Here is a 24589-nt window from a genome sequence, read left to right on the forward strand (position 1 = left end):
TTATTACTAAGTTTGTTCCCATTTATGATCTTATCTTATTATGATTAGGAAAGCAGTTTTAATGTAGCAGAGAATCGATTTACAATAATGATAAAAAATACAGCCTTTAAGGCATGCCTGTGTTAGCCCTGCTACGCATTTTCACACAGTTTCTTTCCTTGTCCTCTCATCTTTTTCCGGTCATGTAGAACACCTTCCAAAGCTCAGACACTTTTTCAGGCTCTTTCTCTAGGATGCCCATCGACCATTATCAGGAAAAAAAGTGTCAAATGCCCACTGTCACCTTCAGTCAGCTGCCAGGAGCTGGAGATGTAACAAGCTTCATCCCTACAGCTGGTTGTGGTGCCACAGGACTAGCACAGCATTTTCAAAAGATCGCTCAGGTGTATCTCAAAGATACCACTTTCCAATTAAATTTGGCTGGCTCCATCTAACAGGGTTTAAGACTGAAGTGTCCACAGAGCACTAAGAAAATTGCTGAAACTGCTTGAAATTCAATTGTGACAAATACCTAACTCTGGATAAGGTCTTTGAAAATCCTGCACAAAAAGATCTGAAAACAGGAAAAGCAATAATATAGAGGTATAGAAGCACACAAAACCTACTATGTCCAAAGCCAACAACATTGCATTTGTATAAAAAACACTAACTAGAACAAACTACTCATCAATTAGTACAATATTCATCATATCTGCACCAACTTTAGTGACATTTTTAACTACACGTTCTACAGAAAACGTCACCACTGGAGAAACATCTAGGAAAAAGGAAATGTTACTTATAACCCTGGTATACTGAATTATTAAATGACACATAAAACAATCTAGTTGCAAAATTTTAACCCTTAAAATGAAATGTAAACCTATTATAGTGCAGAAAAATCTAAAGGTGTGCTTTCTGCAATGGGAAAACATTAGATACTCTCTTAGCAGAGGAAAAAATCTTTCAATTTGCCACAGACGCCATAGCCCAGAAGATTAAATTTCAGTAGAAAATTATCAAATCAGCAGAAAATAAAATTGATCATTCCCATGCATACTGCAAAAGCAGTATTTTACTGAAAAGACTGAATACCTCAAATACAACATAAAAGCTTGCCATAATGACAGATAGTTCTATTAGAAAAGGTACTGAGTGCATAATTAACCAGTGCTAATACCTATCTGAATATCTGAAAAGAAGAAAAATTTATTCAAGTGGAATATAAACTATTCATCAAAGCTGGGGGAAAAAAAGGAAAAAAATAAATTGCCACACTTAAAATATGCACTAGTCAGGCTATGTTTATGATCCCCTGACAGAAATGTATAAATAGGAAAAATTTACCACTCATTCACTAGGGGCTAATGAAGCAGAACTAAGATCACACGTTCACTATCACTCAAGTAGAGAGCATTTGCAGCTTCTCAGTTTTATATGGAACTGCCTGCTCAAGTCACACATTCTGTAACAAAGGTCATATTTTTTGTTTCAGTCTAAACAGTAAACTGTAATTGGCTCAGAAGTTTCATTTTTCTTAAACTAATGTTAATTTAATGAGTATTTTCTCCACATTCCTGGATATAGGTGATGGAGGACTTCGCTTTCTCAGTTTCCCAGTATCAATCAGTTACATATAGTAAGGCATAAAATGTAATACTTAATTGAATTTTCCTTTCTTCAATAAACAACCACAGCTCTAAAATTTTGGATTTTTTTATAGCAGTTTACAAAAATAAGGAAGGTCAATCCTGCTATGGCCATACTACCTAAGCTACTGGAACTATTTAGTTGCAAATGTGAACACAGTATGTATCAACAATTTTAAAAAATGCTTCTGGAGCTAAAGTATTGGTAAAGGACAATCAGAAGTTTATACTGTGTAGACAGGTGCAAGTAAGGTCTAAATTCTCAAGCAAAGGCAAGTTTCCAATCCCTGAATGTTCATTTGGAGTAACACAAGCTGCATTACTTTGCAGCCAATAGAGGCATATGGACAATATTACTGAATATACTCTCAGCTTTGAAAGTTGTAACACTTGCAACCGTAAACATATTTCTGAATTTTTAGCATCATCTTACTCTGATCTGTGTCAAGTAGTATTTTCTGGAAGGTGGTTGTGAATGAGATATAAACTGGGAAGATTTGAAGTATTTGCCATGAATTTACTTTCTCAGAGGTCCTAGCAAAAATGCTGCCCTGGAGTTTTAGCCAGGTGATTATCCCTGATACATGATTGACTTCCTAACTTATTTACACAGCCTATAATTCACTTAATAAAGATTTGAGTGTGTGAGGTATTCTGTGAATAAGAATAATGTGTATAAATCTATAAACAGATTTATAACTATGGGCCTGTTTCTAAGAAGAGGAAAAAAATTGTACCTTGTGCTTCCAGCAGCATGTTAGGAAAATATTCTCTGGAGTTCTGCCTCTGTTCCTCAAATGGTTCAACATACTGCCAATCTATTAGAAGGATAACTTTTTTCCTGATCTAAACATAAACCTCCACTACACTTATAGAAGTGTCCTTACTGGAAGTTTTAATTCTGCATATTGTTTTCTGTAAGCATGCAGACAGCTGAAAGGACAAAGAGAAAAATACAAAGAGAAAAATATCTTAGAGCAACTGGTCATGTATATTTACTCCGCCTACAGCTGCATATCTGGAAAGGGATGACCAATACAGACCTATTGAACAAAGGTAACCATGAGAGTAGCTTGCTTATGGATCATCCTCTGATCCCCCAAGAAAAAAGAGAGCACCCTGTAAATACTGCAACCAGTGTCACATCCTGCTCAGCAGAGGCCAGGGTGATCCTGTCTTCCTTCTGCATGGGCTGAACAAAAACCATGCAGGGTGAGGCAAGGCAATGCTGTGCTTTCTTCTTTAATAGCAAGGTAAAAGATCTAACTGCCCACTAGGAAAAAACAGACTACCCCTGGAACAATATTCACAGCACTTTAACTGAGGATAGTAAAGTTTTCTCCAGAATGTTGTACATGCTACTAATGCCAGTGTAATTGGTATTATTCAAATGACTATACATGTTCTGGGGAGTAGAAAGAAAGCTGGTCAATCAGAATTCAATAGTTACCAGTATTGAACACATCCATAACAAACATATCAAATCTCTCTCTGGAGGAAGAAAAATAGGAACCATAAAAGACCTTTTGCTTGACATGGCTTGAGGAACATTTTCATAACATTTTGTACAGTAAGCACAATTCATTGTGGATCAACTGGTAAATAAATCTTATAGAATGGCTCATGTCTTTAATTCTTTCACATCTTTTAGTTGTTGCAGAGGCCCAAGCAACAACACCTGTGATACTGTAATTTTGTTTCACCAATGAACAAAGATTGATATGGTAGTCAGAGAATCAAATTAGAAGGAAGAGACAGGAGTAAATATTCTGTCAGTGTTGTTCAGTGTTCCTGTGCAATAAAAGGAAATCCAATTGTCTCATCCCTCCCCTTGCATTCAGATTTTCCTCACTACAAAAAAAAAAAAAAGATAAGCAATTCTCAGTGTTTTCAAAATCAAAAGTGTAGGAATAGCAGCTTTTCTAAAAATCTGTTACCTAGAGTAAATTCCAACTAAAATTTCCCAAGGTATGGGGAAGTGGAAGGCTGAGACCTATTTTTTCTCAAGTCATACTAGAAATCAACAGCACTACTATTTGCATGATGACCTTTCTGTATAGTGCTAATAACTGGTTTTCCTTGGCAACAGAATTAATTAATTGGGACCTAGTCCCAGCAGCTGCTGCAGTCAGTGCAATCCAGAAGGGTAAACTGAAATTTCTCTCCCACTTCCAACCTATTTCATATCCCACTGAAGACACATGCATTGGGAGACCATTTTTGGGGTGCAAATTTCAAAGCATCAGCTACCTGCTGCACATTTCTGCCCTAGATAAAATACAGGGTGTGTTCTTCCACAATCCCTTTTCCATAAGTCATTTTAGCACAGAGTAATAGAGAGGCAATATAAAATTTATTCCCCTGGGGTTACTTGTTCAAGTGCCTGTGATGCCAAGGGTGAGAATGTGCTTTGAATAGTCTAGAACTGTCCTGCTAAGATTAGAGTACTAAGTAGGATCTGACTGCAGGTCCATTGTATTTTTGCTTAACTTCTACTCATTTCAGGAGTTAATTATCTGTAAAAAGGTTATTGTAAAATGATGAATCCACTCTCAGCTGGAGGTCAAATAAGTAACTAAAGAGAGAAGAGACCTCACAGAGAAATTTTTAAATTAAGATTCCTAAAGTCTTATTTGCCTATTTTAATCTTAATCAAATTCCTCTTCAGGAATTCTAGATGGGAACAACTGTCTTTATAGTAACCCAAGTGAATCCACTCCCAACCTAAAAGTATTATCCACTTCACAGTACACCATCTCCAGACTGAGAAAAATGTTGGATGAAGCAACAGGACTTGAAGACTATCAGCAAGCTTAAATAATTACAGATTATGGTGTAAGAAACAGTCTTTCAATACTCCCAACTCTCAGAAGCATTTCCCAGCCCACAAGCCAAGCACACTTTTTGAGCTTCAGACAGAATACCTACTAAGCCTGAATTAACGAAGGATTAATATCAAGACAAAGTCTAAGAAACCCAAAGTCCTTGCACAGAAATATACAAATCCAGCACATATTTGAACTTTGCATGGAAATAAACTTTAATGCATCTGAGTACCACTAGGAAAGGGAATAGAGCTGCATACAGCACTTGCTGAAATCTCTACAAGAACATAAGGGAGCCTAAAGGGGTCCATTATGTTGCATTTTGGGGACATGCAAATGCCCATAGTCAAAATTAAAATTTGAAAAAATAAAGAATTTACAGTCTCATTGCTATGCACAAATGGGAAAGAACTGCTGGCTGCTATGCTGAGAAGGCTGTCATAATTCTATAAATAATCAGACATACTGATCACTTGGGAGCTTTTCCTTATGAATTCCCTCAGTGTTTTGCCTTCAGTTGTCAGTAACTATGACATGTGTCCTCTCCATCGAGCTGGCTAATGGCCCTGGTCTAACTCTGAAACATTGGACTAGCACTTTGTGAAGCCATCTCTATCCAGGAAATAAAGATAAAGCCAACACTACAAAGTCTTTTGAACTTCTAGTCTACCATTAATTGCCCTGAAGAACTTAAGGTAAGCAAGCACTTACCACCAAGCAGAACCTTGTGACATCCCACAGAAGTGCTCTCCCAGCATACCTGAACTGTGGACAAGGAATGGGTTCATCCTCAAAGGAAAGGCCCCGGCTAGTCAAACATGCCTCCATCCTTTCCTAAGAGGGCAATTCAGGCATGGTAGCAATATCTCACAGGCAGGATTACCAGAGGCAGTTGATAAATCTAAGAGAGTTTGTATGTTCACTCATTGTCACAATATTAAATGAGACAATATTGATGCAAACTTACTACTCTCAATATAATAGTGGAAAAAAAAAAACCCCAAACTAAGGGATCTACTGCTAATATTAAAATGAAGTAATATAGATAAGCCTAGAAATAACTGTTCCATTTACTCTAAACAGCAGTGGAGTCTCATTTGCTCTTTCAAAGGCATAATCAGTTGAAGGGCACATTTTTCTTCTTTGTTCTTTCCCATCAATTTTAATAGGTGCAGAACATCAGTCACATGAAATGTAATGGGACAAGAAGATGGATGAGTACATTTGAAGCCACTAGTCACAGGACAGAAAGCATCCTGACAAAGTGACACTGGCAGCACAGGGTTCAACAATAGAGCCTGGACAATATTTAGTAAGTGAAACTACAGTGCTACATGATTTGGTATTTTCTCACTGGGCAAAATCCTTTCCCTGTCACTATTCATCATATTCCTACAAGTCAGGCTTTCAAAGACATTCTCCTTCTGAACATGACCAAATGACATTTTTAAATCAGGGAAATACATAAATCTGGGGAGAAAGAGGTCATTTGGAGATAAATTGGAATGACCTCCTATGTTAAGAACTTCAAACTACTTCATCAAGAAGGTTTTAAATGGTTTAGTCAGATTCACACCTGAAATATGAAATATATTGTGGAACTGACAGCAACAGGACTCTACTACTGATGAAAAAAATACCAAAATTTTCCTGTTTCTACTAGGATCTGAAGAAAGCAATACCAACAAATTAACAATTAGAAATTCTTTCACACTAAAAAGCCTCTGATCTGCATACTACAATGAAATACATGAATAAAAAACCAGCACATCCCATTAGCTGCCTGTGAAGTAGTACTGGGGAAATTGTAATGAAAATTTATATAAAATTGAAGTTTCATGTACAATGAAGGAAAAAACAGTCATCCAACAAACCTAATCAAACCCTTTCTGTATGTTGAGGAAGCATTGGAAATGCAGGCAGGCCTACACCCTCCTGCAATGATCCACTTGTGTTATAACTTTACCAAAAAATGCTCAGTGGCTCCATCCAGCACTTTATGATGGTTGTTGTGATCACTATCATCATTATTAGGCAGTGCTAAGTCAGTTTCTTCATTAGCCACTTGCTATGTTCTCTACAGGTAATCTTTAAGCTTTAAATAATACTGAACTTTCTACAAGACCAGGAAAAGAGAAACCAGAACCTCTTAACATATACCCACAAGAGAAGGAATTAGAGCCAGACCTCCAAGTCCCACTGCTGCACCAAGTAGGCCCTATACCTCAGTATACTCCAATCACCCTTCCCGTGGGATGCAATATCCAGAAAGGAGAAAAACAGATTTTGGCAAATTCTCTTAAACAGGGCAAAATTCCTCTCTAGCAGCACAATATGCATTGATGGTGGGTGGTGCATTCTTTTTCTGTCAAGTACCTTATTGGAAGCTGTTTACAGCTACTAAAGCTGTTCTTGCCACTTCCCTCCTCTCCCACAAGATAGAGACTGCTTTCAAACAAATCTCTACAAGTGTGTGCTGGCAAATACAATTTCACATAGACAGGAGTTCCCCCCAGAAAGTCACATATTTCAGTATGGGACATCCAGAGAGAATGGAAATTCCACATTTAGAGAAGTTCTGAGATTTTTCAAACAGTACACCTAACTCTGGGAAGAGCAAAACAATTTTAGATAAAGGAAAAACTTGACTCACTTTTGGCTTCCAAATTTCATACATGAAATAACACACTGTTTCACAAAGTCTTGTATACGTTTCAAAAGTTAATCGACCTAAATATTCAATTATGATGATATATAAATAACCTCCATGAATTTCTGGAATTTTTTCCCCATGTTTTTTCTGTAAGTCCATGTTTGAAGAAATATCTACATTTTTTATGAAGCATTTTGATTTTGATGGAATTAGATTCCTTAGTGAGAAACAATGTAGATACCACCCACACTTACTGTAAACCTATAATAAACATTTATAAACTTATCTGTCTCCATCTTTCCCAGCTGTAATAGTAGACTACATGACAAATTCAAGTGAAAAACTATATTGTAATGGAAGATGTCATCCCCACTTTCAGCAACCTTGACTTCTGAGAATGCATTCCAAATGCTGAACTTTAACTAATAATCAACCTTTTCTTCCATTAAAATTTATTTTGAGCTGGCAGTTCCTATGACCCGGGATATCATGAGGAATCTGAATATTTCACATTCTAGCCATGGGGAAGTAGTCAAAGACCTGAATAAATGATTTCCCTGAGCAATTTTCCCTGCAAATTCATCACTATAATATGCAAAAAGCACATTACAAATACAATCAAACATATAACATGGGTCAGTCAATTGTTCTGTTATATTACAGGTAACCAAAAAGAATCCTTTTCTCTGCTTATATCAATTGTTCAGTCCTCATAATGATTTAGCCAAATCCACCCAATCCCATGCTCCCTGTGGTCCTCAGGACACTTGTTCTGGCACTGCAGTACCTATTTCTGACATTACAGAGCAACTGAACGTGTAGCAGGTTTGTGGCTCTCTCCCAGGAGCCTCCCCAGTTTGATGCCCAGGGACACAGAAGCTGCACTGACATTTGCAAGCAGGACAGTTCCTGGAGGCATGCCTGCAGATCCTGGCCAGGAGCAGCCTGGCTCGGAGGTGTCTGGAACCATGAGCCATGGCTGGCTCCTGCAGGCACTGATTCTCTGGGCAAGCCCTGACAGTGCAGAGCCCAACCATGCCCTCCTCCTCAGGGCCATGCCCTGCTGCCAGCACCCTGTGGCTGGGTTTCAGCCTCACCTCTCATGCAATGCTGCCAACCACAGATATGCAGAAGAATATCAAACCAGAGTAACACTGGTTCTAAACATTATCTATTAAGTTCATCCCATTTCCTTTCAAATTTCATAAACTGAATTAATAACCTGATTGCAACTTACAAGCTTTTCACGCTGATCATGAATGATAGTGCTACTAATGAAAAATAGTTTTTACAAAACATTATGATTCCAGGAACTAGGAAAAAAACCCAAACAAACACTCCACACCCCCCCTCCCAAATACTGAAAAGTATGAAACATAGAAGAAAGAATTCTCCAGCTAGTTGAAGAACTCAAAAACTAAGTTTTATCCAGACAAATTAAAGACACTTGTAGACTTTTTGCAGATTGAATCCTCCCAGGTTCAACTCTGACATTACTATACCTGAAGCATAGGAATTCTTGTGTGATGTGGTTTGGAAGATCACTTGTTCTACTGTTCCTATGTTGTTTCAGAGGTCAAATGTCATGGTTAAAACCTCTAGAGAATAACTATTACCATAAAATTCAGAAGACAATTAAAAAAATTGCTGCACTTTGCTTATTATCAGGGTTTGTTTTTTTCAGTTAAACATATAAACAAACAAACAAAACCTCCAACTGTCATACTGGAGAAGAAAATTATGTATTATTTTTTCCACCAGAGAGAAGAATATGTAAAATATTGTTTAACTTTTAGGAAGTCCTAACTTCGTAAAAGTTAAACAATAAAAACTCACAACAGTGGGAGTCATGGAAGTCTACATCATCCTATTATGCAGGAATGGCCAAATAGTCACCCTGTTCTCTGCCTCTCCACATCAGTATTTTAAACTAAAATGCAAACACTTAAAGAAGAGACTTTACAGTGCATTACATATATAAAGACAGTATAATTCCATTTCTAGGTCCAGTCCTAGAAATAGCATACAAGTATTTTTAAAATTCTCTTTCTGACCCACTATTTGTTATAATAATACTATAGATAACCTTTGAACAGTAGCTGATTTAATAACCTCTTTTAACAGACTCGGTTTTGTTACAGTTATTGAGCAAAGTAAAACAAAAGACAAGCTTATTACACAAAAAATAGAAAAGTAACTATCTTCACTGCAACCACAAAGTAAATGTATCAAGAGTTATCAGCATAGAAATTCTTAAATTCTTTCATGTCTTGATATTTTGAGATGATGTCAGCAAACTTGGAAATCTTCCCGCACTTGAAAAATAAAATCTACTTAGGAGTATCATCAAACTACTTTGCATTAAACTAAAAGATGAGAAAAGCCTTTGTGATTGAAATTACCAGTGGGTTCAAAGTTATAGGGTTGACAGAAAAGCAAATACTATTACAAAAGCTCATGCCATTTAAAATAACAGGTCAAACATAATCTGAAGCTAAATAGTCTTAAAGCCAAAGATTCAAGAATTTTTCAGTATTTTTTAAAAATTATTTTGATAAGACCTCAACAAATCCCTAGGGGTGTGTGGGAACTCAGTACATCACTCTGGATGTCCAGCGTTACTGAGAGAACCCTTGGGGGTCTCGGAAATCCTGGAATGTTGCCAGGAGTGTTTGGTGGCTTGATTTTGATCCATCTACGGAAGTGACACCAGTTTGAGAACGTGAGAATCACTTGAGAGTGAAGGGTGCAAGAAAGACACATTTATAGGGTGAAATATAGATTTTAGGGTTTTTGGTACAGAGGGGTTATGGAGACAAGATGGAGGGATCCGGGCGTGTCTCGCCCTTCTTCTTTCTTCTTCTTGTCTTCCATTTTCTGTGGTGGTGTTGGCACTTGGGGATTGGTTCATGGTGAAGGTGCACTTGCTAATATGGGTGAAAGGTATTGGGAAATAAAGGTAAATATCATGTACATAGATTTCAGTATAAAAAGACACGACTGCCCCGTGGGTGGTCAGAGTGCCCTTGGCTGCCTTGCAGGTCAGACCTCTGTTGGGCAGACAGAAAATTTTGTAGATAAGAAACAATAAACAATCTGAAGATCGAAAAATGGAAGAGTCCAGACTCGTCCTTTGAAACGCGTGCCACCCAAGAACCACCCTACCCGTGTCGGGGCAGAGACAGACAGCTGAACCTGACAGGGGTGGAAAACTGCTAGTTTTCACCAAGCCCTGCTGCATACATCCCCATTAAACTCTCAGATCCTGAGAGAAACCTGGTGAAACAATCTACTGTCAGTTAACCCCACATTCATGGTGTTGTGTTTGGCTGACATTTTAATGCCCTTCCTCTTCAATGAGCCACAAAAAAAAATACTGAACCTCTAAAATATACTTCTTTTTTGACAGAATGCTCAAGGTAGCAAGACTGGCTTCATCACATCACTGATGTATAGAGCTCACATAAAGATACATTTTGCCATAGGCCTAAGGATTATATCCACACCAAATCACATCAGGAAGAAAGCCTCAAGAAAGGACGGCTCTGTAAAAATGTATAAAAATCTGGTCATTAGAAGAATCCTTAATCCACATTGCTAAATTCAAGATGCAAGGAACAAACAGTAAGATGAGAGAGAAAATCATGCTATTCAGTACCTGAACCACTTCTTTTTAAAAATTTTCATGACATTGCATGTGGAATTGTAGAATCAAAGAATATCCCTGCAGATTACAGATATAATCTCAGTATGGCTTTTTATAGGGGCCTGTGTCGTACCCATCCCCTGAATTCTTATCTCACATACTATTGTCTGCTTTCTTATCTCAGGATGACTCTTTCTTTATCTTTCCTCTTGAGGTATGCACAGGAACTATAAACCTTTTACAAGACAGTAAACAAGGACAGAAAATGAAAGCTTGGCCTCAATGAAGTCAGTGTTAACACTTCAGAGTTTCCTGGATTTTACCAGAAAAAAAAGTGTTTCATCATTTCTTGGTTTGAGATCAAAAATAATACTTAGCTACTCGACATGTAATTCAGGTATTATGCTCAAAAGAATGATCAAAAACCCTCCTGTGAACAGGTTTAGGTTTTTAGAGAACCAGATGACAACCTCCTTACATGTGCAGTTGTATGCATGGATGTCTTCTCTACAGCCCCTATCCAACCAGACAGCCAGAGCTGGTCATTTCAGGCAGCCTGTGTGTTCCCAGACCCAAATCCCAATCCTCCAGGACTCCTCAGGGAGCGTTTACACCCAAACAGAGCGCTGTGGTAAGATCTAAAGTCACACAAGAGGTGGCCTGAACGTGTCTCTTCTCTTTTAAGCAATTGGCATGTGGTGACTCAAAGCCCAGAGCTGAGGAGTGGGTGCCCAGGGCTCTGGGGACTATTACTGCTGCAGCCCATGTTCCCTGGATCTGTGGCACGGTATCCAGTGAGGGAAAGTGAGCTCCTCTACCAGGAGCAGGTTGTTAACAATGACATGACACTACTGTTTCTTCCTGAGCCTGCAGAAACATTATGACAATGGGATTATTTCTATGATTTAATTTCCATTGTTTCATGCTGCTTAATTATTGGTGTGAAGGAAATAATCAAGGAAACCTGAGAACCAGGAAATCTGTGCCTGCTAACCACAAAGATAACCTCTTATCTAAAAGAGAAGTCAAATTTTTAAACTCATTTTTCAGTCTTTTCAGTTCAGCAGAGGTTCTTTAAAGAAATGCCAAGAAAGTTTTTAGGACATGGCTAGAAATGTATGACAAGCTTTACTTGATTACATCTTAATATTACATTACTACTATGAGACAGTGCATTTTTGAGGGGAATTACATAAAGCAGATCTCTAAAACTGTTCAGTTAAACAGTACTCCTGCAAGTTTGTTGACTTTTATTTTTGAACTTTTCAAATAGATATATGAATATTCAGAAGAGCTACTTAGAGAAAAAAAAAGACTCAGGGGGTTATCACTTGTTTGTTTAAAAAATTTAGAGGAGCAAGAAGAAAAAGAAAGGTAATGCTGTAAGATCAAACCAGATCTACTTTTGCTACTGATTTAATTAAACTCAGATAATTCAGCTAATTTCCAGACAATTAAATTCAGACTTTTTTTCTTTCATATTCTCCAGAGGTAAAACTGTGCTGCTACAGAATTTCTCATAAAAGAGAGAGAGCTTAGATACAAACCAAAAATGTGTTTCTGCTGATGCAACACAAGCTAGTACTTTCCCATAGCTGGTGAAATCATGAGGGGCATTTGGAGGTGGCATTGATATACAGCAAACAAAGGTACACAAAAGTTGTGGCAGGTATCTACAAAAAAGAATGAGAGCTAGTGGCAACCCCCACACTGAGGAGTTGTCATGTAAATACCTCACATGGCATAAGGACCAAAACAGAATATTGGTGGCTGAAGGGGGAAAATCCGTATTGCATCATCTTGCTCCTTAAATCATCTTTGGAACAAACTCAAACTTCATCAAGACCAGAGAAGGCAGGTCCCAGTGCTAAGGAACACTGCTTGGCCCCCAGTCATCCATATTCCAATGCCAGCTGCAAGCAGCACCTCCTGAAACTTGCAGAAATGCCTCTGCTGTTTCAGTGGGCAGGCTTGATGTCTCTCTTGTGAGCAGCTTTGAGTTTGAAGAGCTGTGCCACTAGAACTCAGTACAAGTAGCCCAAGGGATATCAAAATGAACATAAAATCAGAGCTCTAAAATGATAAAAATTTGAACTTTATAGTAATTATGGAAACCAACAGGAGAAGCAAACAGCATAATCAGTCTTCAGAGGATTTAAAAATGCTGTGAGCAAGCTCTACTATTATCCCAGGTCAAATGTGAAACATAAATGTACAACCTTACAGTTTTAATCCCAGCTTCACCACTGGCTTTGTGAGCCATTTGAGATAGCCTCTTTTCCCTTCTGGCTTCTCTCCTTTCTCCCTTTCAATTCGATGCTCACCTGAGCTAGATCTGCTTCTTAACATGCAACTCAAAAAAGAGGTTTGCACCATTCTTTGGTTTACTTCTAAAAGCAGTGTTCTCTCTCCAGCTTTCTCCTCTTTTTCTGGGTTAACTCCACATTTTGAAAACAAAGCACAAAAATTCAAGCAAACAGAAATGGTTTTATGACAGCCACAATATTCTGAAGAAAACCTGCATTTTCTAGAGTCTCAGACAAAGCTATTGAAGATTACTGGTGATTCCCTTCAATCCTAGCCATATTTCTCTTATCCTTTCTGCTAAATGGGAAGAATCCTCACCATGCTGTTAACAAATGACTTTAACTCGCTTCTTTAACCCCTGCAGTGGAAGAAAAAATCAGCTGAGTATGGCAGAGGTCTGCTTTTAATGAACATGAGCATACACCAGATCCCACCCTCTCTAAGTGACTTGACATAGACTTCCTGGATACACACTCATTAGCTCAATCCTGCTTATACAGCACACAGGAAATAATATTAAAGTGCTCCACAAAGTAGCATGTAGGGCCATAAATTTCAAATTCAGACATCTTTCATTTCTGCACTGGTAGGCATATGGAGAAGAGGACTTGAAGGAGATATGCCTGATACCTTCCCTCAGTGAAGCCAAGAAATAAACCTGAGCCACGCTGAGGACTGGTGAAGAGGCACTCAGAAGGACGAGGGTCCTCCACCAATGCACAGTGGTATCTTAAAAGCTTTCATTCTTAAAATATGACTATTTGACTTTTTATTTTGATCCCAATCTGCACGAACAAAACACAGTTATCTAAATAAACATATCCATCATACCAGCAAATGATGGTTTTGGAGATGGCCCCATGGTCTCTGAACTGCTACCAAGCAAAAGACAAGTCTGGAGTGAAGGAATGGAGGAAAAGTGAGAAATTATACATATTCTAATGATGTCTTCCTTTTCCAGCAGCTCTTCAATAAAAATCCCTGTGATGCTGAATCTGACCTCACTAAAAACAGTCACAGAAACCTGCTCCACTGCAAGCATTTGCATGGTTTTCCTCTGCAAACATGCTTTCCTTTGTTTACTATATTTTTAAGTGTATGAGTGCACAGACCACCCACAGTATCAGGTAGCCCAGCATGGGAAAGGTGGCAGATGAGGCTAGGATTGCTTCTTTATATGAATATAAATTAATCTATCTGATCCACATATGCTAGTGAGCCGCAGCTCATCCTCAGTCAATTCATGTCCCTGACAGGCTAACTTGTCCCAAGCTCTCCAGAAATCATGTAGATGAAAGAGCCCAGCCTGTGGTATAGGAATTACAGGACTGGAGAGTTAAAAAGGGATTTGCAAATCAAGTAGTAATGCCTGCCTTGGCTTAATTTAATTTATCATATTCTACTGCTGCTCCCCCTTCCCAGCAGCAAATCAGAATTGTACACAGAAGCAGTTATGGTGTGAGACACTACCTGATTTTTACTGCAGCACCTGGTTAAAAATATGCTCAGTATCCTTTGGGCTCTGACCTGCACACACTGAAACAAAGATAGGGATGAGTTTACAGATGAACACAGGATGTGGCTGTGAGCACACTAAGTCATTTCTCTGCTCTCCTTCTGCACCTTATCAGTGACATTTCCCTAACAGCACAAGATGCAGCACCAGGCTCACTGCATTTCAACTCCCCAAGGAACATCCCTGAGATCCTCCCAGGGATAACACTTTATCTGGCAAGCACCAGAGTAAAAAGTGAAAGCATTAGTTAATTTTGCACCTTGATTGCTCACATCTACAGACACTCCAACTCAATAGCAGAGAAGATAACAGATAGAGGGAAGAATTTCTCTTGAATCTCTTAAAAACCCCACCTTACAACATTACTGCAAGGAATATTTTGAAAATGCATTTACTCTAAACCAGACACAGTCTTTATCCCATACACACACGCAGCCCTTTAAGAAATGTCTGATTCCTTTCACAGCAGAACCTGCATTTCTTATTCCCTGGCACAGAAAAGCAGACACTGACCTACTCTACTCCATTTTACACTTTCAGATCAGTTTGGCAATCCAGAGCTGGGGAGAGGGAAAGGGAAGAGAGGGAAATGTGCTGCTGCTATGCTTTTCCCTGTGCTGTTGCTGTAAGAAAAAATGATTATGGGATTACAACTAAATATTGAACTAAAGGGAAGTGTTCCACCTAGAGACCATCTTCATCAGGCAAGGCAATGGGCATGCTACCTGCAAACAGACACTCTTTTAGGATTGAATACACTTGCTGGTTCTGTGGTAAAAAATGATGCAGAGGTATGGCCCCCAGTAGTAATTAACAATGTTAATCTTCTTCTTCCTCTCTATGGTGATAAAAAGAGTCATTTTTATATTTAATTAATGCAGAGGATCATTCTGGAAACTGGCTAATGAGGCTCTGATCACATTACCATGAAAATGTGCATTAACACCACAACTGAGGAGGCTGCTTCATGTGTAGAGAATCCACTTTGTAATTAGCCCACTGTGAAATGAATCACGTCAGGAGGAACTCGAAGAGAACCAGTCGGCACTGGGCACTTAGCTGCTGCTGTGCCAATAGACCACCAACATTCTAAGCTGTTTTTTCTCCCCTGCACTGCCTGTCAGCAGCAGTGCAGTCCAAAACTGCCAGTGCTCAGCCTCTATCAATGGCAATGTATCAAAGCCAGAACAAATTACAGAGAGGGAGAGAACAGATGCTGAAAGGCACTAAACTTTAGCATGCGTGAGTCTGCTATGCCAAGAGGAAAAAAAAAAACAAACAAAAAGCTGCAAATCAAATACTGATTCAATAGGATCTGAGCAAAAATTATGGGCTATTATGGGGAAGTACTTGTTTCATCTTTTCTCATCTTATTCTGAGGGAGCTGGGAGCAGAGCAGCAGCAGACTGCTACTCTGCTGTGCACTACACTGTTAGGATGCTGAAAGAGACACCAAAATACCTAAATGGGATTATGATCTTTGTCTAGTAGAATACAGAAATAACACACAAACAATGAATGAACGAGCAGCACACCTTACCCATGGAACCCTGTTGTACTCAGTACCTGTTTAAAGGCAACAACACATTTCAGAATTATTCCAATTTTAATTAATTAATCTGAAAATTTAACACACTTCTCAGGCAGCATAGACATACCATAAAAACTTTGTTCCTTAACTTAAAAATACCTGAGATCACAGACCTAAGGCTTTCAGAGGCAGCAGAGCGATTTATCTGAAATCAGTCTTATTACCCAAGCCAAGGGCTCCCTTAAAACATCACCGACATGGTTCAATGAGAGTGCTGCTATAAGACTGACATCTTGGCAGAAGATGCACAAAAATGTTAAAAGAATCCCACAGGAAGTCATCTGAAGGGGGAGTGGCATACGAGCAGAAAACAACAGGCACCCAAAATACTAATAATTACTAATCTCCCCCCAAACAATTTCACAAGCAATTTTGCAAAGGACAGAAAAAAGGCAAAGCAAAACAAAAGCATCTCTACTTACTGTCTGTAAAGCACACACATTTTTACTCTGGAGATTGCTGGCAATATCCTCTGCACTCACCTGTGAAACTTCATAGAGCAGTTTGTAGTGTTCCTCTCTCTTCTGAAAAGTGCACAGATTGCAGCCCATCCTAATAAGCAGCACAAGAGCAAAGCCTCTAATTTCCCCAGCACTGAAAGGCAAATGCACTGACGGGGAATCACCCTCCAGACTTGTCTACTGTTTTTCATCAGTCACTCGAGCCCCGACACACAGGCACTGTTAGCTGGAAGCACAAGGCAGGGCAGTGCGAGGCAGCATGCTCTTCTTCCCTTTCCCTAACTATCTTACACTCACGTATACACACACAGAGTTTCGACTCAGTTCATGGCAACACTCCCCCTGTCTCTGCATCAGTGCACATGACTACACAGATTCCCACTCATGAATATTAATAGCATCTCATTGATTATTTATGACAGAACGTGTTAGCAGGGAGGGGTGTCATAGCTGCTGCTGATGACAGATGAATATTCACTAATTAAGAAGCAAATGTACTGTGGTTAAACAAAATTCACTCGTGTCAATACCAACTCTGTTTATTAAGGTTAGAGAGACTAAGCTGCATGCATTTCACCCACACTCATCTCAATTTTTACAGTAATTGTGAGACTAATTCATTAATGGAGGTGGGAAAAGCACAAGTCAAGTCTTATGTTAGGTCTCCACCTGGTGCAACAGGGATCACAGAATACATTTAAAATATTTGTAAGCATTTTAGGAGAGTGCTTGTGAAACCTGAACTGACGTTGCTAAAAATTTAAACTAAAGAAGGCAGGAGAGAAAATTAGCCCAGATGGCTTTACTGATAGCTCCAACTCTGACATGGCCAAATTTAGCCAAAATTCCACTGTACTCATAAAAGGCATAATTCCATAACAATTCATCATGCATATGTAGGATATGTGGAAATGCAGGTGTGCCTGACCTGGTGCTTTTTACATATAGACACACATTTTACTGTTTATTAAAAAATCTCACATTCAAGTCTCTTTCTTGCATGTATAACAGATTAATTGTAACTATAGGCCAAATTTCTCAGAAACTCAACAGATACACCCTCTCAGACTCCCAGGTATCAAAGCTATTATTTTAACATATCATTATATACAATTTTACCATTTGTAAATTAGATTTTAATAGTGCCACAATTCTTAATGTGTATATAAAGGAAAATTTAAAATTAAACTAAACCCACAGCTTAAATATTAAGGCCAATGGAAATAACACTTAATTCAAGGCTGACATTAATTCCTGTATTGTACATCACATAATCCAATGGTAGTTATGCAAGATAAAAAGCCCAAGCCATAACAAAACAGGATATAAAAAGCAAAAGTTGCTCCTTTTTTATCTTTACTTTCTCAGCAACTTTGCTCATTAAGAACTATATCAAGTGCTTATTTAAAAACATCTTTAATCTGGAGAGGATAGCAGGTGGAATCCAAAGCAGAAATAATTACTTTAACACCAATGAAACTAGTTAGTTAAGATTAACACTGTGCCCTAAAGAGTTTTATTTACTAAGAAATTATGTACAACTACTATTTTTTTGGGTGCAGTTCCCTAAAAGTGCTTTGTCAAATATTTAAAATCAATAACAGTAAATTATTCTAATGACCAGTAATTGATAAGAAATTGGCTTTGCATCTAGCAACACCTCAAACACCAGCAACAACGGGTAGCAAGCAGATCAACAATCATGTGCTGCTTATCAGTTCAGCCCCTTGGGATGTAATAATCCGATTTTCTGGGCCCTAATTTTACCTAATAGACAGGATGAGAGCCAAGCAGAGAAACATACAGGAAAAACTGGGCCATTGCTGCAAACTCTGCATAGTAGTAAAGTTTGCTAGAACCTCTAGGTAAATTATAAATAGGTTGAGACTAAATCTTAATTAAATTTCATCTCCTTTAATAAATGTGCAGAGTCAGGAAGAATCTAATAATGACCATTAACAGAGCAAGCTCTTCACATACCAGCTTCCAGCAGTGTTCTGAAACAGAACAGTAAGATTAATTTTCATTTGGTGGAAGAACCTGAGCAGGCAGGTTTGGTTATGAAATTCCTCCAAAGCCCAAGGATTTCAAAGATGAACCGTGGAGGCCGGTTCATCATTGTTCGAAAGAATCAGCCTCTGTTCTACTCCTCCACACTCACATGAAATGCTGTTCACGCTGAGAGGTTTAAACCCATGCAGCAAACATCAACTCAATCTTTGAAGGTTTCTGTATTGTAAGGTGCAGAAAGATTCTCAGATGTGTAAATTTTGAACTTAAGAAAGTCAGATCAATGAACAAGACAACAGTCATGCAAGGACACCCATGCCATCTTTTGACGAAAGCGTTCTCTTCTTCCACTGACACAACTTCCTTCTCTGACACATACACATTTTGAAAGCTAAACTACATTCTTGAAAGGAAACATTATTTACCTTGGTATATTTTTGATAGTTTCTTAAAATTAGTTCTTAAAATATCAGGGGAAAAAGGGCACATTATTACAGGATTCCAGTTATATACAAGAAACAACAACAAAAACCAATAGACAAAATAAGCAATAGAAAGCCACAGCTAAGCTTTCAGCAGTTTCCCCTTACAGTGTCTATTTGTTCTTTCTCTGATTCTTTTGTCTACTTCTCTGGAGACAACATAAGCTTGGCCATTAATTTATCAAGTGCCTGCCCTCTGCTCATACAGAGTAAAAAGGTTCTGTCTTCTGCTTCTGCAACCACTAATGGGCACAGTCTGAAGGACTGAATAGATTTATTAGAGAAGGAAAGGTGTACGTCTAGGTTCCTGAGCTTCATCAAAATATGCAACTTTGATCATATATGTGGTCAAAATACAAAACTTTGTGCAGTGTATAACAATATTCAAGGCAAAACTTGCTAGAACTATAAAAAGAATTATGTGATGTACTTTGGTCAAGTTATGTCAAGAATTTAATATTGGTAAGAAAACAGTTTCTTTCCCTCTTCTTCATTGTTAGTGCCCTCCGACATTTTGTAGCTAAAGGGATCAAAAAGGTACAAAAACATAATCAGGTCACTCTTATTTTATATGTAATTCATAGATATTTCAATAATTCAATGCTTTTCTTAATTTTGGAGTTCTCTATGATCATTTCCTACCATTAAATCTTTCCATAAAAACTAAAATCATAATTTACAGTCAAACCAGTTTAATTTTAAGAGAGTTACAACAAAAATTGTTAACATTTTCAAACAACATGCCTTTGTTTAGGTCCCCTAATTAATCTTAAGTATCTAGGAGATGACTTATATTTGGTATAAAGTTACCTCATTGAGGTACAGCAATGTCTAATTATGAGCACCCATGCTTGAATATTTATCATTGCAAAAAATTAAAGACAATGACTGCAAATTAAAGGCCACTCACTCCTTTATATCTTCTTTATCACACACTGAAAGACACATAATAAACTATAATATTCATTTTAAGAAAGCATAATGAAGCTGTTGGTCCAAAGTCAGTGGTGAAACCTAGTGAAGTATATGTGGAATTCCAAGTTTTCTTTGCAAGCCCTTGAATTCTCACTGTCCTCCTGATGTACCAGCCCCACAGCATTTACTACATAAATTTTGAGGAATTCCCAGAAATCTGGCTCACAGAACAGATGGCAATGCAATTTATAGTCTAAGGGCTGCATAGCTGTAAAACAGAAGTATCATATGAAAAATGGAACTGGAGAAAACTTTTGCATATCCCCACTGTTCTGAACAAAGGCCTGAACTCATAAAGTTTAACCTCAGTCTGGGTAGATCTTTTAGTCTGTTGGGATATTTAGTCAGTTGGCATATTACAAAAACAAAGAAACTTCCAGACCTATGATTGCAGGGGAAAACTTAAAAACCTTGAGTAAATATAACCCAAAGGCTCAGAATTTGCATATATGCTAGCCAGCTTGAACTCTAAAATAACATAATGTATATATGAACCAGTAGGATAAATGAAGGTGCAAACTATGGAAGCACAAAGTCATTGAAATGGGCTTAGGCTTCAATAGAACGGATTTTTGCAAATACAATAAACTAGAAAATCGTACCACAATCCCTATGAGGTACATGAAAGTCTTACTCAAAGTAAAAATGCTGTACATTTTCTACAGTCATCAGACCATACTTGAAAAAGCTTGAACATAGAAACTAAGAATTTGTATCTACGACAAAATGCAATATTCTCTGGAGCATTAAGTTAGGAAAGACATTTGTTTAATCTCATGCCCTTTACCACAGCTACCAAGATTTCATGCACAGGTCAAAGTCACAGCAAAATTAAGGTGGCAAGAGAAGAGGGAGGACATGGAATTCCTATGTTCTGTATTTCCCAGGAGGACTGTAATTTCTCTGAAGACTATTTAGGTCTGCCTGACTGTAAATCAAATGGACTCCATAAGTGGAATTTTCCATTGCCTCAGTCCCTGCCTTCCTCCCTGGAAGGCAGGGAGCACCCATAACATCATATTACACAAGCCCAGTCTATTGATATCTATTGATTGTTTTTCCCATCCATGATTAAATTGACATGGGAACTATGGGATCCTATGGGATTTATGGGATTCCTTGTCAAAAATGCAAATACCTGTCTGAGGGGAAATGGAAAGCAAGCACATGAGGAATCCTCTCTGCCACGACTGCTTACAATACAAGTTCTATTTGTTCTTTTTGTTCTATACAGGAAAAAAAGAAAACAACCCCTCTGTTTTAACCCATTTATCTATCAATACAATGTGAATGAGCTGGCTAGCTTTCTTTGGGAAAAGCACAACTCCTTTACCATGTCTACTTCAGACTGCTCAGAAATCTTTTGTCTCTTTTCTTTCTCAAAGAATCATCCAGGATATTTTTTCCCCATGGTTTTTACTCTGAGTGGCTTCCTTATCACCCTTAAACTGGTGTCATAATAATTAGGGAACTGTAGCAGAAAACCAAATTATGCCTAATACTGAACTTTAAGACCTCAGCAATACATAAAGGTTGGTGTCAGGACTTGGTTAACATCTTCTAGAAGGACCTTGACTTTCTCTTGACTTTCTCTATCTCATCAGTTAGTTATAAGGAAACCATCTCACACAACTTCATGTTTTTGAACCATATGATCATATGAAACCAGGCTGATGGCTCTCAACTGCACTGGAGAGTTTTAATGCTATGGAGTACACGAAGTAGAATTACTCATAAATAAGCGATTGAAGTGATTTAAAGGAAACAAGGATTAATCAGGATAGCCAAACCTAAAGTGTATGAACAAAGTTCTGGGGAAAATGCTCTGATTATAGATAAATTTAGATGTGAAGTCCCATGTTAATATACATTAAATAATGCACTTAGAGAACACTGCTAAAATATTCAGTCATAGTCTCTAAAGTAATTATATCTACTCAGAAAATAGGTTTGGAGTTGTGGATAGTTTCCTCCAATTGCCTGAGGAAAAGACTAACAATGGAACAGGAACTATTGAAACTGCACAAACACCAGAAATATCCATATTTTATCCATATAGCCAGCAGTCCTGGTCTTTCCATCTCTAAATCATTTAAAGAAAACAGAAGAGCTATGAAGCATAAATGAGAAATACAGATAATAGTTCACTTTCTCTGCATCTTCCATCTTTGTATGTACAGATCACATTCCTTCTCACATTTCACGATGAAATAATAAGATGGTACATTTAAAACAGCAAAAGAAAGTCTGGATTTTTTTTTTCCAAGAAATTTGACAGTGGAATGCATTATCTTCAAGGAAGTAAAATGCAGAAAAGGGTTCAAAAAGGTATTAGACAACCTTACAACAGGTAACTGTTCACTAGTCATCTACCTGCCTAGGAAGCTCATAATTCACCAACTCCTGGGAGCTATAAGAGATGGAACAGCTCTGAGATTTCTCTACATGCATCCCCTTGCTGATAGCTCCCCTGTGTTTATTATTTTTCTCTTTGAAAATCTAATATTGGCAACAGGATCCTTTACTATTTTAATTCTAAAGCTCCAAATTTACCAGTTCTTACACAAAAAGCTAGAATATCTCTTTAACTGGAAGTTCCTTGGCTAATGTTAGCTGCTAATACAACAGCAAGAGTCCAACAGCATTAAGGATCACATCACTTTGAACTTCAAACACATCTATAAAAGTACATTTTATTGTTGTCCTGATCAGTTTCAAAGCTTTTCAAGTTGCATCTGTTTCAAAATTAAAAAAAAAAAAAAAAGATTTTCCTCAACAGTTTAAGATTATATCTGAGCTTTTTTATACCTGTGTGGGAAATAAAGACCATTTGGAACTGAGATATGCCAAGTTCAGGCCCAGATCAAACAACGGCAAATATCAATGAAAAGCCTCAATGAGAAACTGAACTCACAGTACAAAATTAATTCAAGGGCTGAAGCTGCAGGGACTGGTTCAGAGGACAAGAGCAGTGGTGAGGAACTCCTTGGCTCTGTTCTTTCCTCTGATACCTGGATCATTAGAAAAGCTCTTCCTTTTTACATCCTTATAAAATCACTAACACCAGCCTTGCAAGGGCATCAATTCAATAAGCTTTTTAAGACTTTACAGAGCTTTTCAAAGAATGTGTTATGGAGGGGTGTTACACCCACCCAAGCTCTGCTGAGGCCACCCTTGCAGTCACCAGCACTCAAATTAATTAACATGTCTTGTGTTGTTTCTCAATTAAAAGTTTTATGTTTTATACAGCAAATCAGTATAGAAGTATAAAATGAAAAATTACTCATGACATAAAAGGCCCTTTGAGTGTAAGTGCCATTAGTTCAATAAATCTACAAGAGTAGTAGACCCGAATATTTCAAAAGTGAAGATGCTGAGAAGAACAGTTTGTCATGAATATGGCACAACCAGTGCAGAGACATTTACCAATATGGACACGCCACTGCTCACGTTCAAAGCTCATACAAGTGGCAATCTGGAAAAGCTGTCGAGGGATACAGCAATAAAATAGATAATTCTGTCTTACCCCATATAAATGGCCTACTGTGCCCTAGAAAAATACACCAGGATTAGGGAAGTTTTCATGGCCCTGAATGGATTTTCATGGTATCAAAGCTGAAAAGGCGAAGTGTATTGAATTAGACCGTAAAAACAGCTGCTTTTCTCCTCCACCAAAGTATAAAGATGTTGTAATATAAGTGTCAGAAGTTAAAATTACTACTGAAAAAAAATAATTTCTAACATAGATATGACCTATGTCTTAAAGAACTAGTTAGACAGAGGGGAGTTGGATGTTTGTGTGTAACTAATCATGTCTTCATCACCCTAAAGACAGTATTAGTGGTGAATGTGACTGAATCTCAAACCTGTCTTCCAACACGCAGTTGATAGAACGATGGATGCAGGAGTACACCACACAATGCTGCAGGAGCAACTACCCACACTACTCCCATGTCTGTCAGCTAGTCAGACTAGCTGAGTTTGGTTTAGACTGGCGAGATTGATTTAAAATAGCAGTGTAAACTACAGTCAGCTCTGTTTGTTGACAGTCACTAACTGACCACCATAAAAGCACCATTAATTCTGTTGTTGTCAGCAAATGCTTTGTAATGATTAGAAACGAATGCAGCTTCCTCTTCTTGAAAACCCACAGCATCAAAGGTTTACTTTGTACACTCTTTGGGCTTTCTGAAGTTTAAAATCACAGCCAGTGCACCTGCGTTCTACAAGACCATTAGGTAAATATCCCAGCAAAGCCCAATAAACCTGGCTTTAGTTACCTTACCGTCTGCTCCAGACGAAACTTAATGTTATTAGATGTGTCTTTCCCTGAAAATTGCTGGTGTTTGGTTACTGTGGCAGCTGTCAGGGAGGTGCAGGGGTCTTTCTGCTGGATGCTGATTTGGCAGGCTGCCTAGTCACAAGCCTAGTCCCAGCCCATGCCAGCCACCCCACCTGTGTCAGGGTGCCCTGAGCTCTCACAGCACACCAGTGC

General features: G+C 38.2%; 1 protein-coding gene across 2 annotated transcripts in view; it reads right to left on the reverse strand.

Annotated features, from left to right (window-relative positions):
• The window catches only part of PDZRN4 (PDZ domain containing ring finger 4), a 230693-nt gene that overhangs the window by 80602 nt on the left and 125502 nt on the right, over positions 1-24589 (reverse strand). The window contains exon 1 of one of the 2 annotated variants that reach the window (XM_071423594.1): positions 16649-16975. The exons of the other annotated variant lie outside the window; for it this stretch is intronic. Coding sequence (XP_071279695.1) covers positions 16649-16717 — 69 coding nt within the window. The 5' untranslated portion in view covers positions 16718-16975. Of the gene's footprint in view, positions 1-16648; positions 16976-24589 lie in introns of those variants that run through there. 2 annotated transcript variants of the gene reach the window in all.

This window comes from Agelaius tricolor, unplaced genomic scaffold, assembly GCF_023055355.1.
Source record: "Agelaius tricolor isolate 1412-34295 unplaced genomic scaffold, bAgeTri1.0.p SCAF_3, whole genome shotgun sequence".
Classification (NCBI taxonomy): domain Eukaryota; kingdom Metazoa; phylum Chordata; class Aves; order Passeriformes; family Icteridae; genus Agelaius; species Agelaius tricolor.